Source organism: Psammomys obesus, unplaced genomic scaffold, assembly GCF_907164565.1.
Source record: "Psammomys obesus unplaced genomic scaffold, mPsaObe1.curated_primary_1811, whole genome shotgun sequence".
Taxonomy (NCBI): Eukaryota; Metazoa; Chordata; class Mammalia; order Rodentia; family Muridae; genus Psammomys; species Psammomys obesus.
Window position 1 is genome coordinate 4,344,212 of NW_026596158.1, and position 18,837 is coordinate 4,363,048.

The window sequence follows — 18,837 nt, forward strand, 5'->3', positions numbered from 1 at the left end:
AAATAAATAAATAAATAAATAAATAAATAAATAAATAAATAAATAAATGGACAGGGAGAGCCGAGCATGGTGGCCTTTAATCCCAGCACTCAGGGAGGCAGAGGTGGGCAGATCTCTGTGAGTTTGAGGCCAGCCTGGTCTACAAAGAGTCCAGGACAGCCAGGACTACACAGAGAAACCCTGTCTTGGAAAAACAAAAAACAAAAAAAAGAGAGAGGGGATGGGGGAGGGAGAAAGAAGGGACGGGGGGTAGGGAGAGAAAAGTTGACAAAACTGAGATTAAGATTCTGAAGACATTAATGGCTGCGGAACAGAACGATTAAAAGGCAAGTGGGGTTCTGTTGCTTATTGGGGGTGACGGACTTTGCACACACTGAACACAGTCTCCATTACTGAGCTACAAGCCCAGCCTAAGCATTAGACATTTTGGAAAGAGAATTTCACTATGTAGCTCAGGCTGTCCTGAAAGTCAGCTCTGTGGACCAGGCTGGCTTCAAACTCAGGGGATCTGCCTACTTTGTTGACATGGGTTTGGGAACTGACCTCATGTCTTAAGGACTCTCCTGCCTCAGTTTCCCAAGAGCTGGGATTACAGATCTATACCATCACACACAGATTTCTTCTAAAAAATTTTAACAGAAGAATGTGCATAAGAAATAGCAAATTTTTATAAGTACATTGCTACAGCTCAATTAACTACTTAATATTAAAAATATTTAAAATATTAAAATAAAGAATGTATAAATATTAAAATAAACACTATAGGCACCAGACCAGGAAAAATAATTTTAATGTAAAGATTTTCTTACTTTCTTTGAAGATAAAGGTTTAGAAGCCAAGGAAAATCCTTCCAAAATTTTGCCAACATATCGAAGATCTCTCTCTGGTTCTACAAAATGACACCATTGATTAATTCCAGAAGCTGAGGTGATTAGTGAAACAAAAGACTTCCTACCCTCCAGAACACACACTGCACCCTGGGTGAGCTCACTGGGAGGAGCATGAAGGGACAGAATCACATTCAAGCTCTCATACTTTTGTTGACACAGTGGGGCTCAGCCCCAACTGCCCTCTGCTACCAGCCGCCCAGACAGCAGCCTCTGCCCTCCCAGGACAAGTACCCAGCACTGTCTTCAAAGCAGGGGCCTCAGAAGGACGGCGTCTGCACAGGCACCGTGATGTGTTGCCTCGCCAGGAGTCTAAGGACTCTGGCCTGACACCTCTGAAAGCGAGGGGAAGTCCCTCCCTCCCCGCCAAAGATTGGGAGCGCTGTGGAGTGAAAGTTCTCAGGAAAAGCCGTCAAAAGAAAACTCCCAACAGCACAGGACTTTTCTCACATAATGCCCCGGGGTGGCTGTCTCCCAGTTTCCTTAGCAACAGGCCAAATAAGGCTCCCGGGCAACACAACCAGGTCAGCTGTGACCTCACCCTAGGACAGGGTGCTGCTGCAAACAAAACGCTAACAGTAGACAGATAAAGACCACAAAGTGAGGAAATGGAGGGACCCACGCCCTCCGACTTGAGCAAAGGGGTGGCCCACTGGCTAGCTGAACAGGCAACCCTGTGATTTGCAAGAAGACTTTCTGCAGAGATTCGTAAGATTCATTTCAACCTCATTAATTGCTGGGAGAAAAAAAAAATCTGAAAGTCAACTGCAGAGATTGGGTGAAATGAAAAGAACACGAGTACGTGCAGTGAATATGTACAAATTAAAAAAAAAAAAAAGAGCAGCTGAGCATGGTGGCGCACACCTGTGATCCCAGCACTCGGGAGGCAAAGGCAGGTGGATCTCTGTGTTCCAGGCCAGCCTGGTCTACAGAGTGAGTTCCAGGGCAGCTAAGGCTACACAGAGAAACTCTCGGAAAACCAAAATAAATAAATAGATGAAGTTTAAAAAGAGACAAAACAGCCCCAGACTCAGGGTCAGAACTGCAGGCTTTGTGGTCCTGGAAGGGGCACTACCGTCACAGCACTGGAAGGCTCGGCTCAGGCTTCCTGCAGTGCACAACAGCAGTAGTCTTGAATAGAATAGTCCTGAATAGAATAGTCCTTCTATTCAGGAAGAGTGAAAGATTCGCCTCGGAGAGCAAACTACCGGCCGCTGGAAAGCGGACAGTGATGCAATATAACTGTAGCTGATTGAAATGAATTACTGATATAACTAAGATAAATCTTGTCAATTTACTCTCCCATCAGATTCTAGGGTATGCCCAATCAGTAATTACTTTACATTATTATATAATCAACATGGAGCATTGTCAATGGTACCGATACATTAGCTATGTAGCGGAAAAAAATCAGCACACAACTATTAATTATGATACAATACAGTAACACTTACAATTTGTTTGTTTGTTTTTGTTTTTTGAGACAGGATTTCTCTGTGTAGCATTAGCTGTCCTGGACTCGATTTGTAGACAAAGCTGCCCTTGAACTCATAGAGATCACCCTGCCTCAGCCTCCCTGGAGTGCTGGGATTCAAATTTATAAATCATATGTCTTTGGGTGTGGGAAGGGGAGGGGACTGGGCAGAGTCTAGGGCACTGTGACTGAGTCTGTATCAGACGCTCCCAATTCTCGTGTCTAGTTCCCTGTACCACTTCTAGAAAGCAAAACTGGATGCCAGTTTAACCACGGGACCAGAGCCTGGCTGAGATTTAAGGTGTATTGAGAGACGGCAATAATTCTAATAATCACATCTATAATTCCAGCACCTGGAAGATGGAGACAGGAAAAGTACAACTTTGGGACCAGCCTGGGCTACATAGTTAGACCTTAACTAGAAAAAAGAGAAGAAGAAAAAGAAAAAGAAGAAGAAAAAAAAAAGCCCATGAGGCCTCAAGGGGACACAGGTTAAGCCAAGTTCTGCTGTGCTAAAGACTGTTGGCCTTGTCACTTGTCCCCAAACCTGGCTTTCTGAGCGGCTGTTTACGTTGGCTGAGTCTAGCGACCAGTTCGCTGAACTCCTGGTCCTCACTGCTGTCTGACCACACTGTGGCACGGGGCCACGTATTCATTCCTTCCTGGCCCCAGGCCTCTCCGGCCCCGTCATCCCCGCCTTCACGGCTGGCTTTAACTGTGGCTCCCACCTCACTTCTTTCCTCAATCCTATACCCTGCAGGGCTGCTAAGCCTTCACTGCATAACCCAGGCTAGCCTCAAACTCACGGCAAGCCTCCTGCCTCAGCTTTCCACGTGCTAGAATGATAAGAATGAGCCACTGTGCCAGCTTCTGATGTTTCTCAGCCTGCATATTTCTTTTAAGCTATTCGTTTCTATTTGAGGCGAATGAGTGTTTTGTCTAAATGTATGTATGTATGTGTACCATGTGTGTGCCCGGTGCCTATGAAGAGAGCGAGCATCAGGTCCCCTGGAACTGGAGTTATGGGTGGCTCTGAGCCACCATCTGGGTGTTGGGAACCAAACCCAGGCCCTTGCAGAGCAGCCAGTGCCCCTAACCACTGAGCCGTCTCGAAGCCGCAGTCTGCTTGTCTGATAACTACACAGTCTGGTGCTCCAGTACCAGACCCTCCAACTCCTCCTTCCCCGGAGCCTGACGACCAGTACTGCCGCCCGGGCTGCCAGGAATTACCTTTCTGGTTTTTGTATTGCTTGGGGGCTGTCCAGCCATAGAGGCCATCTCCAGGCTCCTCGTCCTTCAACACAGTGTCGTACTTGGATAGGGTTTCTGTGGCGTAGATGTCGTCATCTTCCTCCTCTAGGGCACCTACACCGAAAGCCTGCAAAAAGCAAGGTTTCAAGCTGCGCTCGAAGGCGCTCGGGTCTGTCTGCATGGCAGGGCTGCACTGCGATCAGAGGGCCCCACAGTCACGTGAGCACCTGCAGAGGGCCTCGAAGCCAACGGGGACCCTGGGTTAGGAGAGCCTCTGGCCTGCTGGAAAGCAGTGACCACAGGTACAGGCCACACTCCAGCACAGGCATGTCCCCAGCCCCAGCAGCTGGCAACACAGGCATGGGCAGAGATGTGAAGAGCACCACCCGGCGCTGAACAGACAGAAGCAGGAGTCTGACAGGAGAAGGGCAGATGCGTCTGTCTCTCTGGTCGGCATGGCCAAGGTCTGAAGACTATGGGAAACAGCCTGCAATAAGTTTATTTTTTTGTTGAAAGAATAGGAAAGGCATGCAAAGAGGGAAAAGGCAATGAAACAAAGTAAACAACCTTGTTTTGTTTGTTTTGAGATAATATCTCACTATGCAGCCCTGACTGGCCTGGAGCTTGTTAATGCAGTCCAGGCTGGCCCGGAATTCACAGAGATACACCTGCCCCTGCCTCCCAAGTGCAGCAATTAAAGCAGCATAGCACCACACTGGCCTACTTTCTTTTTAAGGAGCTGTGAATCCATCTGAGAAGGTGTGCAACTGAAAGCTCCCCATCTTTCCAGAAGTACAAAAACCTCCGGGTGAAAATGACCCAGGTGCTCCTGACCCGGGCTGTGTGATAGCAAGAGGAGGTTCAGCTCAGAGCTAAGCGCTGTTTATCTGCTGGACCACCTTGCGGGGCCCAGGGTGCAGTTAGACTAAATCAAAGCATTGGAAAGGTGCTTCTCTGCTTGGCCCCACCGGGGTGGGAAAACAGCCCTCCAGCTGGAAACACGGGTTTCCACGAAGAACTAGGCATGGGCTCTTGGGCACCATTATTAGAATTAGGAAGGCAAGCTTTGCAGGTGCCCAGGAAGGACCTTTGGGGAAACAGAATCTGGGGCTGATGTATGGACCAGTGAAAGAGTACCTGCCCTGAACATACAAGGGCTCCAGTCTCGTTGTCTGTCTGTCTCTCTCTCTCTGACTTTGTCTCTCTCTCTTTCTCTCTTTCTCTTTTTCAGTGCTGGGGCTAGAACTTGGAGCCTTACATACACTAGGCAAGCACAGCATTGAAGGAGAAAAAGAGAGAGGCAGGCAGACAGACAGAGGAAGAGAAAAAGAGAAAGGAAGACACGGAGAGAAAGAGGCAGAGTGTGGGAACAGCACAGGACCTCAAAGTCCTCAAAGAGGAAACAAAGGGCCTGCTCTGGGCTGACCTAACATGGGAACAGACTTTCTACCAGTGTCTCTGCCTTTACAGTACGGAAATGTTTACCTGGCCAGAAATGCCCAGTTTTCTTCTTTTGCTCAGTCCCACGTCTCCAAGAAGATGGCTGGTGCCCTCAGATGCTCCGCCGAAAAGATTCACGTGTTCTCCTGGAGTCCCAAACAGTGCCTGGTGGGGGTCCAGGCCCTTGTAGGCCAGCCCATGTACGTTATCTTTAGGTGTAAAATCCACAGGCGTGACGTCTTTAGGAGCAAAGGTCACATTGTCGGGCAAGTAGTCATCATCTTCGTCCTATTGCAAATGTTTGAGGAGGAATTAGGGTGACTCAATGTGGGTGTCAAGTCATTTAGGGTTCAGCGATTAATTCCAAACACAGCAGTTGCCAAGCTCCCATTCTGCTGCCGGGAGTGACCATATCCCACCCCCAAAGAAAGGATACTAACAAAAGCAACGTCAGAGTGAGACACTAGGCCACGGGTTCTCAGCCTTCCTAATGCTGCAGCCCTTTAATACGGTTCCTCGGGCTGGAGAGACGGCTCAGCGCTTAAGAACAATGGCTGCTCTTCCAGAGGTCCTGAGCTCATTTCCCAGCAACCACACGGTGGCTCACAACCATTTGTAATGTGATCTGATGCCCTCTTCTGGCATGCAGGTGTACATGCAGACAGAGCACTGACAAAACAAATATATAAATCTTGAAAAAATATACAGTTCCTCATGTTATGGTGAACCCTAGCTACAAGACTATGTCATTGTTAAATACTATTTACCATTAATACCAGTTAAAACTGTTTCATGACTGTAACTTTGCAGGTGTTAGGAATGGTAATGTAAGTATCTGATATGTGACCCTGGGAAAGGGTCATTAAACCCTCCAAGGGGTCACGACACACGGGTGAGAACCACTGCTGTGAACAGAGGCTGCGGAGATGGCTCAGTGTTAAGAGCATTTGCTGCTTCTGCAGAGGACCAGGGTTCAGTTGCCAGCACCCACATCAGGCAGCTCATAACCGCCTTTAACTCTAGTTCTGATGCCGCTTCTGCCCTTTGTAGGCACCTGTACGTACAAAGAGACTAGCAGGCACATGTACAAACACTAAATTTAAGAGAAAAAGAAATTTTTTTTTTTCCAAAGAAAATCTAAAGATCAGGGGTGTGGCTCCCAGGAACGTAGATGGTTAGCATGCAAGGTCCCACCTTTTAAAACTACCACCACAAAACATAAATAAGAACAGGCAGGGCATGGTGATGCACAGCTTTAATCCCAGCACTCAGGAGGCAGGGGCTGGTGAATCTCTGTGAGCTCAAGGCCAGCCTGGTCTACACAGTGAGTCCAGATCAGCCAGGGCTACATAGTAAGACCTCATCTATCTCAACTGATCAGTCAATCAATCAGTAAGTAAGAACTGAGACAGCAGGGGCTGGAGAGATGGCTGCTCTTCCAGAGGTCCGAGTTCAGTTTTCCCAGAAACCACATGCTGGCTCACAACCCCTAATAGTGAGATCTGGTGCCCCCTTCTGGAGCACAGGTGTACATGCAGATAGAACATTGTATACATAATAAATATCTTGAAAAAAAAAAAAAAAAGAACTGAGTTGGGATATTTATGACGCTAGCAAGTTGCTGACTCTATCAGCTGACATAGAAAGGATATGGGTATTTCATGACAGTGGACACTAACAGATTCCTAACAATGCTTATGACCTCGCTATTTATTTATTTCTCTGTTTGCCTGGGTGTTTTGTCTGTCTGGGATTTTTGGTTGTCGTTGAAATTTTTTTTAATTATTACATTTCATTAAATAATTATTCATTTCTTTATGTGTGTGAGAGAAATTGTGTGTGCACATACGTGTGCACACAGGCATGCATCCCACGGAGTGCACGTGGGGTCAAAGGACAACTTGTGGGCGCTGGTTCTCTCCATACATCGTGGCTCCCAGGGATCACATGCAGTCAGGCTTGGCAGCAGGCACCTTGCCCACTGAGCCATCCCACTGGGTCTGAGGCAGAGTCTCACTACATAGCTCAGGCTAGTCAGACCTGGAGACTTCTCTTTCTGCCTCAGCCTACCTTGGACTTAAATTACCGGTATGCACCAGCATGCCTGGCAGTTTCTCATCTTCTCTCAGTGACAGGGATCAGACCCATGGCTTTGCACATGCCGGGCTCTACCACTGAACTATATTCCCAGCTTGAGACCCTAAATTTTCACCATCATGAAGTCGCACACACTACTCTAACGTACCTCAGACCCTTCAGGGCCTCCAGGCGGCAGCGCGCAGCCATAGATCTTAACACCCGGATCTGCAAAAGAGATTCCGAAGGCATTAGTCAGGAGCGACTAAGAATAAACCCCAAGTCACTGACACCCTTCAGAGGCACACTTGTAAAGGTGCTGCAGCCTTAGGGTTCCGGGTGGATGACAGGCACAGCCCACCTGTGTTCCAGTAATGTACTGCATGGACCCAAAGGAAATCACTCCTGCCTTCAAGGAGTTTACTCACAGTCTGGGGACAGAGGGCAAGGAGAGAACAGAAAAGAAGAATATTAAGCTGGGAGCACAGCAGAGCTAAAGCTCTAGGTTCAATCCCAGCACAAACAAACAAACAAACAAATAAATAAATAAGTAGAAGCAGGAGGAGGAAATAATAATGTTGAACTCTGCCTCTGTGATTCACCGAAGGTGTGGCTGGAAAGCAAACTTTTACACTCTTGGCAAGAATGTGAACCTGTACAGTGCTTCCAGAAGTTATATGCTGTGTGTTTGCCACCTGACTCGGCCGTCTATTTCTGGAAATATGCAGCTTTCAGAAACATGGGGGGCTGTCGAGGTAGCACAGTGGCTGCAAGCACTTGTGACTCATGCAGGAGATGTGGGGTCCATTCCCAGAACCCACATGATAGCTCAAACTATAGGTCAATTCCAGCCCCAGGGACTCCGACACTCTCTTCTGGCCTCCCAGGGTACACTGCACACTGTGGTACACACAGAACCGCCAGAAAAACACACATATGCATACATGAAATAAATAATTTTTTTTTTTTTTTTTGAGAAAGGGTCTCCCTAGGTAGTACTGTGCTGGAGCTGTGTAGACCAGCTGGACTTCAACTTGAGAGATCCACCTGCCTCTGCATCCCAAGCGCTGGGTTTAAAGGTATGTGAAACTGTGCCCAGCTATTAATAAATAAATCCTATTTTTTAAAAGTACACTGTAGTTAAGGGTCATGGCACATTGCTATAAACGCAACACTCAGGGGCCTGAAACAGCAGAATCGTGAGTTTGAGGCCAGCCTGGGCTACACTGAGTTCCAGGAAGCCTGAGTGGCAGACTTCAACCCTGTCTCACAAAACAAAACAAAACCAGTCAGCCAGGCTCTGTGGCATATCCCAGCACTCAGGGAGGCAGAGGCAGGGCTGATCACTATGAGTTCGAGGCCAGCCTGGTCTATAGAATGAGTCCAAGACAGCCAGGGCTACACAGAGAAACCCGGTCTTGAAAAACCAAATAACAATAAACAAACAAACAAACAAACACCCACTAAACCAATCAACCAACACGTGCATTGTATAAGCGGCCACCGTCAGGCGTACCCGGCTTCTGTCGGTGTGGCTTTCTCTTCACTCGAGGGCCAACTCCTTGTCCTTCCTTCCAGCCCATTTTTCTTAGCAGTTCAAAGCCAACAGACAGTCTAGACAGGATGTGGAAACAGGGACAGTGAACCTCACCATTGACAGACAGCTCCGATCTAGCTCCTCTGCCTGTCTTGTCTATGTTTGTCTACAGCACGTGGGCACACGCCTGGGGCCCAGCCACAGCTGCCTGGGCTTGGGAGCACGGGTGAACCAGGGGAGACACAGCGGTGCCTTCATGGCCTGTAGAGACTCTGGGCGGTCCCTGTCAAGGAAGCGTGGCCCAGGGGCACCAGGAAAGTCTGAGCGGGCCACACACCCAGGGGAGAAAGACAGAAATACAGAAATCCAGCTGGGTGGCAGTCCTGCAGCCTCACGGCTCTGCCCGCTTAATCGGAAAAACACACTTCTCTTCTGTCTCTTCTCTAAGCACTCTCGCCCTAGCACTTCGGGCCTCACCAACATTTCGGTCTTCCTCACTGTTTCTCAAAGGCCCCCTCACCACTGTGTGTGTCTGCTGGACAAGCTAGCTTTAAGAGGAAGGCTCCCGATCCCCATTCTCTCCTCCTATTCCCCTTGTCTAGGCAGCTCTGAGATTCACATCTTACTCTTGGGAAGGGGATGTGACTTTAAACGCTAATGAAACTGTCCTCAAGCTAAGGGTGAGGAGACAGGGAAGGGACGTTGGGAGGGAGGGAGGGAGAGAGGGAGGGGGAAGTGCAGGCAGGGTAGAGCTGCGAGGGAGGAGAGGAAGGACAAGCACCCCAGCTCCTAACGGCTTCCCACTGCAGTGGTCAAGGGAGACACTCTGGGCGAAAGCCCTGCTTCACGCAGGCGTCCAGTCAGACAGCACCTTCCTTCCCTGAGGAAGACAACCACACACGAAGCACCGATGCCAGGGAAGAAGCCCTTCTCACTTTGCTGGGGTGATGAGGTCTTCGAGCAGCGTGGCCCCAGGAATAGGGGCTGCAGCAGCTGCCAGCTGCCTGGCCTTCTCCCGAATTCTGTCTTTGGTTTTGGAAGCAAAATCATCTGTGGTAACAATTGCTTTAGGAGCTATCCCGAATTCACTAAGATCCTTCAAAGAAGAAGATTAAACAGAATTAGTTCATTTATACACACACAGCAAATACAAACGCACTTGTACCAACACACACACATACACACACACACACACAAAACATATACACTTGTACTAACACACCCACAAACACAGTAGGGTGCATTGTGTGGCGGTATCTCTTTGTATTCGATTGTTAACTGGGAACCAGCGGATAGCTAAGCCAGGTCCTCGACCACTGGATAAAGAGCTGAAGACCAATAGCTGGTCAGAGAGCGGAGGGTGGACCTTCCAGCAAAGAGAAGAACCTTGGGAAGAAAGCAAAGGAGATTCACCAGCGACACGGGAAGGCGCAGACACACCAGGACCGAGCAGAGCTAAAGAACGGCAGGTCGGGGGCTGGGTAGTTGGGTGAGCCAGCTGAGAATCTGCCTGGCTAACGGCCCAAGATTTAAACATTAAGAGTCTCGTGTAATTATTTACACCACTTGTTAGTCCGGAAGTCCCGCTACACACACGCACACACAAATGCACTTGTACTATACACACACAAAACAAATGCACATATACCAACACACACAAAACACGTGCACTTGAACTAACACACACACACAAACAACTTACGCTAAAACTCACACAGCATGTGAGTTTTAAATAGAGATCAGTTTCCTATAAATATGCAAAAAAGAGAGAGAGAGAGAAAGGTCTGGGTGCTGGAGAGATGGCTCGGTGGTTAAGAGCACTGGCTGCTCTTCCAGAGGTCCTGGGTTCAATTCCCAGCACCCACATAGCAGCTCACAACCGTCTGTAACTGCAGTCCCATGCAATTCAATGCCCTCTTGTGGTGTGCGTACATACATGCAGACAAAACACCTATCCACATTAATAATGAAAATTTAAAGCGAGAGAGGACTCAGATGTGGTGGACTTGCCTATGATCCTAACACTAGGGGAGGCTGGAGCAGCAGGGGAGCCAGCCTAGGCTACATGGCAAGACCCAGGATCTGTGTTATTGCTGTTTAAGGCTTCCTCCTGGTGGCTTACAGCTTGCTGGACTGTACTTGACCACACTCCTGGGTGAATCCATGCCTAGGTCTTCAGGGCACAGGAGGTTTAGCCAGCTCACTGTTCCTTAAAGCATGGGGTGCTTCAGGATTACTGTGAAGAGCCACAGGCTCAGCACCATGGATGCTCAGATAAGGGCAACTGGAGAATTCCCAGCCATCTGCCTTTACATGAAACTCCTGACTTTGGGAACTGCCCTGCTGTCCCCAGCACGGACATTGGAGTGATGGAGAAGCCACTGGCACACAGGGCACAGCGCAGACATCTCAGAGATAAAAGTCTCATCACAGGAGGAACGCCATGTGGGCTTTCTGGGGAGAGGGAAGGCGCTGCAAGGACACGGGGTCGCTGCCTGACCCACCTCCTCATCCATAAAGTCTTCAGGTCCGAGAGCAGATTTGTCCGCTCTGTTCTGTCTTGAAGACACGAAGGTAGAGGGTGTCCATCCTGAAAGGAAAGAATTTAGACTGTTACAGTCCTAGACAGTATTTCATTTTGTGGTTTGTTTATTAAGATGGAGTCTCATTATCAAGGCCTGGCCAGCCTGCAACTCACTCAGTAGACCAGACTAGGGATGTAGCTCAGTGCCTGCTGCAGCCTGCAGTGAGGTCCTGCGCTGTATCCCCAGCCCCTAACTGAGAAAACATTCCGGAAGTTGGGTGGCACATGCCAGTAATTCCAGCACTCAAGAGGCAGAGCAAATGGACCTGAAGCCTGGTCTATATAGTGAGACCCTGTTAAGCAAGCAAGAAAGAAAGAAAGAAAGAGAGAGAGAGAGACAGAAAAAGAAAGAGAGAGAGAGAAAGAGATCAAGAAAGAAAGAAAGAGAAAAAGAGAGAGAGAAGAAAGAAAGAAAGAAAGAAAGAAAGAAAGAAAGAAAGAAAGAAGAAAGAGAAAGGAAAAGAAGATGCATTACTTTAATGATAGAACTGATTATACTACATAGTGTGACATTTAATTGATTTTTTCCAGGTCACCAGCAGATAGTAGCTGGTGTGCAGTCCTGTGTCAGGTGATGCCGGGGCAGTTCTGATATTGTGCTGGCTCCATGACCTCTATGACCCCAGGTGCCCCATCTGCAAAACACCTGCGTTTGCAAAACACCTGCGACACCTGTCCTTACTCAGTGAGTCAGAGGAGCGGTCGGCGGTCAGCGGTCAGCTGGGAGTCGGCCTGAGGGGACTTAGGGCAAAGAAAATGAGTGGAAGTCACTGCCTGGGTTCAGTCAGCCTGCTGGAATCTCTCCCTTTTCCAGAGTGGAAGGAAAGTCTTCACTTTCAGGCTGCTGCACCCGACAGCATGTAAGCCAGCCCCGGGAGCAGCAGATGTTCAGAGAGTATCTGTGGTGTGTGTACCAACACGTTTGGGGACCTTGACATGGGGGCTCTTGCCTGTCACCCCAGCACTCAGGAGGCCGAGGCAGGAGAATCTTGGGTTCCAGGCTGGCCTGAGCTTCCTGGTGAGACCTGACTACACACACATAAGCCATGAGGGGGACCTGAGCTACAGGGGGCCGTACCTTCCTTCGAGCCAACGGTGTTGAAGTAGCCTGCAGAGAAACCGCCACTAAAGGCGCCGTGGAAGCGTTTGTACCTTCCTTTCTCATCTCTGACAGTCTGGTCCTGAAGAGGAATGGCTTTCTTTGGTCTTTCGCCTGGAAAAGAAAGTTCATGAAAAAAAGAGAGAGGGGTATGATGATTTGGAAAGAATGTAGGGAAAATGTCATTCCTGAAACACAATGAATTCATTTATAACTCTATGTATAACCATTTAATTGAAGTTGCTGTTTCTAGACCTTATTAGCTTATAGCTTGTAAGAGAATATGTTGTAGAAGATTCTGCTAAGAAATATGCTGCAGCAAGAATGTCGAAGCTGGGTGGATGGCTCAGGGGGTAGACTGCTTCCATACAAGCATGAGAGCCTGAGGTCAGATTCCCAGCACTCAGGAGGCAGAGGCAGGTGGGTCTCTGAGTTCAAAGCCAGCCTGGTCTGCAAAGCCAGTTCCCGGACAGCTGGGGCTACACAGAGAAGCCCTGTGCTGGGAAAGTGCATCACAGGGGCAGGCTCTGAAAGCTGATAAGCTCACGTGTTTACTCGCCATGCCACGTGGGTCCCAGGGTGGAGACTTACGCTGTGGGCTTGGCCGCAAGCACCCACTGATCTCTCTCCGGCCCACAACTAATGATTTTTAAATGTCTTCCTTTCCAAACAGGGTTGATGGGCTGGTACAGTGAACAAGCAAAGGCTGCTGCGTGCTTTTAGCCTAAGCCCGAGTTCCGTAGTGTTTTAAGTGTTCTGACAAACTGCAGCCTACACCTCAAAAGTTCTGCATTTATTTAAAATGCGGAAAGACTCCAGGTGTGGTGGCACACACCTGTTACCCACGAATGTTGGCAACAAGAAGCAGGTGTGCGGCCCGTTAAGGGCATGCATAAGGTTATAGTCACAACGTCCCAGGCTCTCCAGAGCTAACTCCCCCCCTTCCTGGTGCTGGACTTCAGTCAGCTGAGCCTCCAGGCCTCCACTGTCCCAGCTCTAACACGGGAATGACGTTAACAGTAATAACGCCTGATGGGACACAGGGGCGTGCCTGCAATCCACACTCCTGAAGGTGACAGGGCTGCGCTAGAGACCTGATCACAGAAACAAATAAACCAGCAGCCACTTCAAAGTTGTGTGCGTGCAGAAGTTAGACACCGCTTGTGAGAAGCTCAGCAGGAAGGACACAGGGAAAGCACTTTGAGGATGCTAGCAATACTGCTCTTTTTTGTTTGTCTGAGGCAGGGTCTCTCTGTGTAACAGAGCCCTGGCTCTCCTGGACTCGCCTTGTAGACCAGGCTGGCCTTGAACTCCCAAGAGATCCGCCTGCCTCCTGAGTGCTGGGATCACAGGCGTGTGATACCACGCCTGGCAAGCAGTTGCTGCTCTTGCAATTAATTTCCTGTGTCATAAGTGAGGTATCCCTGAAAGGAAGGCTTCATTAATACCCATGACTTCATTAATTAGGCCAGTTCTCATTTTTTTTTTTTTTTGAACAAAATTAATTGTTTACAAAGTCAGGCATAATGATACATGCCTTTAATCCCAGCACTTGGGAGACTGAGATGGGAGGATTGCTGACTATGAGTCCAGCCTGGGCTAACAGGAGATCCTGCCTCACGTGACTCCACCCTGTCCCAATTCCCCTATCAAAAGAGCTATACTAAGAAGCCAGGCAATCTGAGTTCACGTCCTCCTGTGGCACAACGTATTCATTTTGTGGTCCTGGGCAAAGGACTTAATCTCTCTAGAGTGCCTTGTATACTTAAAAAACAACGAAAAAAAAAAAAAACCCACAAAAAACTGAGCCACAACCAGGGTCTCACAATGCAGGGTTTTCACCATTTGTTTTGTTTTCTTTAAAAAGCAAAACAACAAATACAAAATCAGGGTCCCGTGTACCCAGGATGAACCCTAAGCCTCAAACTTACTATATGAGCCAAGGATGACCTTGAACTTCTGATCCTTCCAGGTCTACCTTTTGCGTACTGAGATTACAGGCTCAAGCCACTATGCTGGCTTTTCCACCTCCAATTTTCCCCATGTCTTAAAAACTTGGTACGCACACGCATTGCTCTTTGTGCGCCTGGCACACACATTGCTCTGTGTCCTGCGTTGGCCAGATTTCTCCGTCTTGGCACTACTCACAGTTTGTTCTGTGTAACTCTTTGTTGTTGGGGAGCTGTTGAGTGCTTCGGGGTGTTTAGCTGCATCTGTGGCAGGCTTGGCCCCTCCCCCACTTTGCCAATCACCTGCAGCTGGGCAGCACTGGGCTAAGGTGAGGGAGGGCCTTCCTGCCAGTGCTGGGTGCGATCCTTCAAGCCTTCTCGACCCGGAAGGGGAGATATTATCTGCAGACAACTAAGTGGGACTGGTGGCGGCAGGTCGCGTGAGCCACCACCTGGCCCCGCAGAACTTCTCAGGAGATGGTGCCGTCTCCAACCACGGTGATGGGAAAACTCCAGAGAGGAGGTGGTACTTTAGCCAGGCCCTACTGTAATCACCGACACTAATAACAACTATCGGCGGGCCGGATTATGGGCCGATAAGTTGCTTCATTTGTCATACCTGGGTAAGGGTACTTATTAAGCAACTGCCTGAGGTCCACAGTTAATAAGCACAGAGCTGGGCCAGATCTCAGCTCTATCTCCAAGCTAGAACTACCACCCACATTGGCCCTTGCTTATTCCTCAGCTAGGTCACAGATGCCTCACCCCAGGGAAGAAGCCTGGCTCTGGACCTGAATAAAAAAATGCTAAATACAGAACCGGCAGAGAACTGCATAGGAGGTCTGACAGTGTGAAGGGCCCCAGAAGGAGCAGGATTTTGTTAGCTGCAGATAAAGACAATTCCAACAGGAGTGGTAGCTTCCCTCTGCACACAGGAGGTCGGATAGGGCAATACTGGGCTTGAGGAGGCAGGAATCCTAACACAGAAGAACACATGCTTAGCACACATAAAGCCCTGATTTAATCCAAAGCATTCCCCTCCCCACAAAACAAAACATCTTAAAAAAAAAAAAGTTAGGTAAACTGAGACCGTCCAGTTGCACTAGAAGAGCAGGGAGAAGTGTGAGATGGAGCCAGGAGAAAAGGCTGGCAGCTCAAGGCCCTAGAGCATGGCACTACAGGGTCTGTGACATGCTCTGCGTTATCGAGGGACATCTAGGTAGGTTTAAGGGCGATAGTCGCAAGCACCAAGGAGAAGGAAAATAGCCCTAAAGAGAATCTATCCAGGAGGGCTGGAGATGAGAAGTTGATGTCTGAGGACTGTGGGCTTCCTCCTTCCCGGACACTGTCACTAAACTTCCTAGTTAATTCTTAACCAATAATCCTGCTGTTGGGACCAGCAATTTTAATTACGGTTTAATTAAGCCAGAGGAGCCAGTCCTCTGCCAATGTTCAAAGCAGGAGAGAGTGATTATTGGCCTAGTTGTGCTGTAAAAACGCAGCCAGAAGCTTCAAAGTGTTTAGAGCGCTGTGGATCAGGGGCCACAGTGTAGCTCAGAGTTGGAGAGTGAGATCAGCACACAGAAGGCCCTGGGTTCTATGGAAGGAAGGCAGAAGGGAGAGAGGGAAGCAAGGAAGAGGGGAGGGAGAAAGTTCTAAAACTTATAACGCTAAAGTCGCAAAAGTATTTCCAGACAAACTAGTATTGTGGATATAATGTTTTTGTTTTGGCCCCAGTGTGGGATGTGGGACTGATTCAGATGGTCCACGGCAGCAGACTATTTGCCTCATGCAGGTTCTGAGAGGAGCTCTTTGCCAGCTGCAGATAGTTCAAATCTGAGGACTCTGGAGACAGAATAAATGCCAGAGCCCAGAGAGTGTGAAATTCTGAGAAAGAACATGGCTGCTCCTGCTTCCCCCTCACTGTTCCTGGTTGCTATTGTGAGACAAGTTACAGATCTCATGAAAGGAGGATTGGACTGGCTCCAAGGAACCCGATGACCCTAACCAGCAGAAAGCAGCTAAGAGAACAGTCCCCCCTCCCACTATCCCCTTCTCTCTCCTACCTGGTGTTGGGGTGTTGGAAGGGACTGGGATAAAGTAGGGAGAAAAAGATAAAAGAAATTTAAGCAAAAGAGTTTAAAAAGTACACCAACAAAATGGAGAGACAGCTCACCAGTCCAAAGCACTCGCTGCTCTTCCAAAGGACCTAAATTTGGATCCTAGTACCCATACCAGGCAGCTCACAACTGCCTGTAAATGAGCTCCAAGACATCTAATGCCTTCTTTGGGCAGTCCTCCGCAAACACTGACCTACATTTCATAAATAATAAAATAAAACTTTAAAAAAATGTTTCTAGATCAAAAAAAGAGATAAGTCTACAAATCAATGTCCTTTTCTTTCACCTCAAAAGCATAGTTAGATAAGTTTGTTGCATTTGTAGTTTTGGTTAAAAAAAAAACAAAAAACAAAAAAACAGGAAGAACTGGAGGGCTTGGCAAGACACCTCAGTGGATAAAAGCATTTGCTACCAAAGCTGACAACCTGAGTTTAATCTCTGGGACCTACATGGGAGAGGAGCGGCTCCTGAAAGTTGTCACTGAGCTCCGCACACAAACTGTGTCACATGGATACTCTCCCACCATAATAATGATATAATTCAAAATTATAGGGAAATTAGAAAAAATCAAGCTCAAAAAGTTGATGGCCTAAGAGCACTTGTCTTCTCAAGGAAACCACTGTATGACCAGAAATACAGAAATGGTACAAATGGTTGCTCTCAACACAGCTCTAGTGACCCGTCATGCACGCATGAATAACCCTTGCCCTCTTCCATACCTACTGTCTAGCCAGTCTTCCCAGGGCCCCGACTCTCCTCTCCTCTCTCTCTGTTAGCTTGTGAAGGCTATTCTCCAATAATGTCACATACTTTAGCACTTGCAAAATCGTGTGCTTTTTGTCCTCTACTCAATCTGAAATTCCTCCAGAGAAAGATCGTTATTGACTGATTCTTTAGATTCGCAAGGTGTTGTGTTTGCCGATAGATGTGATCTTAATTGTATTGAATAAACAGTCTAGAATCAGGAACGTGGTTGTGACCGCTCTGCTCCACTCCCCAGTGTGCTCTCCTTGGAGAATAACTCTGCAACAGGGCTGGGGGGGGGGGGGGGGCAGGGGCGGTGTTTAAATTGAATTCAATACAGAACTGAGGGCGGTGGGTGTAAAATAGACATCTCCCAGGAAACACAAGGGCAACCTTCAAACATACAAGAACTTGTCCAGAAACTAGACTTCCGTCCCTTTGGTCAGCAGAGGGTAGGGGTAGAGCCAGGATCTGGCGAGCATTTCTAATGCTTAGAACTGCTCGGGCTGGGGACAGGGCTCAGTTGTAGAATGCTTGTGGCACACACCTTTAATGCCAGCACCTGAGAGGCAGAGAGGCAGGCAGACGCCAGCCAAGTGGAGATAGCAAGACCCTGCCGCCCCCACCACCGCCCACAAAAAGGGGGAAAAATACATCTCTCCTTGTTTAAACTGAAGCAAGGACTTCTCCTAACCTTAATAATAAGAGCCAAACTCCTAGCTGCAAACCAACCACATGGAAGGTAAGGACAGGGAGAGCAAGAGTTCAAGGCTACTCTGGGCAATATGGTAGATTCGAGGTCAGCATGAGCTACATAAGGCCCAGTCTAACAAAGATCCCAATTCTCGAGCTCAGTTGTAAAGTGCTAGCCTAGCACGCAGGAGCCCCTGGATTCCATCCTCAACAGCACGCAAGCGCCGTGCATACACGCGGCGCACACACGCACACTCCAAACTCCTTACCATTGCGTGTGCCACCCACATTTGCCCCGACTATCCCTGCACTGCTAAGCTCGCTCCCCTTTTAAGGATTTCTTATCTCAAGTGTTTCTCCCCGATCTTTCCAGGGCTGATTTTTTTCTTTTTTTTTCATTCAAGCCTGAGCGCAAATGTTCCCTCACGGCAAGACACTGCCTCATCACCCTCCATCACACTCAAGCTGCTTAGTCATTCTTGCATCGCCCACCCCTCCGTGTCCCTCTCTGCCCCCCCGCCCCCGAGAACGCGGCTCCCAAGTGCGGAGCACACGCCTCCCCGGCGTGTGCCTCCCCGGTGCCCGCAGCGAGCGGGCCAGCTCGAGCTGTCACTGGCGCCCACGTGCTGCACTCCCAGCCTGCGCCCAGCAGACTCCGCCGGCCCTCTGATCCTCACCTTCTTCCAGAGGCTCCAGGCCTGTCCCATAGCTGATGAGGTCCTCGTCGTTGTCACTGTCCAGGGCCGCCATCCTGCTTTCTTCCGGGCTCCGCCCCTTAGCTACGGGAGCCTCTGTAGGCCCAAACTGTTCGCACGTTTGTCTCCGTGAAATGAAGCGAACTGTAAAGTTGAATTGTTTGTTTTGGGGGAAAGTGTCACCTCCTCCTTGCTGGTCAAAGAACTGCGCTGGTCAAAGGCCGATCCCAGCTGCGATTACCTGTGCGGGCAGTGGCTTTGTATATTTTTAATCCCAGCACTTGGAAG

General features: G+C 48.8%; 1 protein-coding gene across 1 annotated transcript in view; it reads right to left on the reverse strand.

Moving 5' to 3' along the window:
- Gpatch1 (G-patch domain containing 1) overlaps positions 1 to 18,611 on the reverse strand; it is a 41,228-nt gene extending 22,617 nt beyond the window's left edge. Inside the window, exons 1-9 of the mRNA XM_055594908.1 lie at positions 18,532 to 18,611; positions 12,328 to 12,462; positions 11,170 to 11,255; positions 9,601 to 9,761; positions 8,645 to 8,742; positions 7,298 to 7,356; positions 5,098 to 5,340; positions 3,592 to 3,739; positions 810 to 889 (exon numbers count right to left, since the gene is read on the reverse strand). Of these exons, the coding sequence (XP_055450883.1) occupies positions 810 to 889; positions 3,592 to 3,739; positions 5,098 to 5,340; positions 7,298 to 7,356; positions 8,645 to 8,742; positions 9,601 to 9,761; positions 11,170 to 11,255; positions 12,328 to 12,462; positions 18,532 to 18,604 (1,083 nt within the window). The 5' untranslated portion in view covers positions 18,605 to 18,611. The remainder of the gene's footprint in view (positions 1 to 809; positions 890 to 3,591; positions 3,740 to 5,097; positions 5,341 to 7,297; positions 7,357 to 8,644; positions 8,743 to 9,600; positions 9,762 to 11,169; positions 11,256 to 12,327; positions 12,463 to 18,531) is intronic.
- Between the last annotated feature and the right edge of the window lie 226 nt (positions 18,612 to 18,837).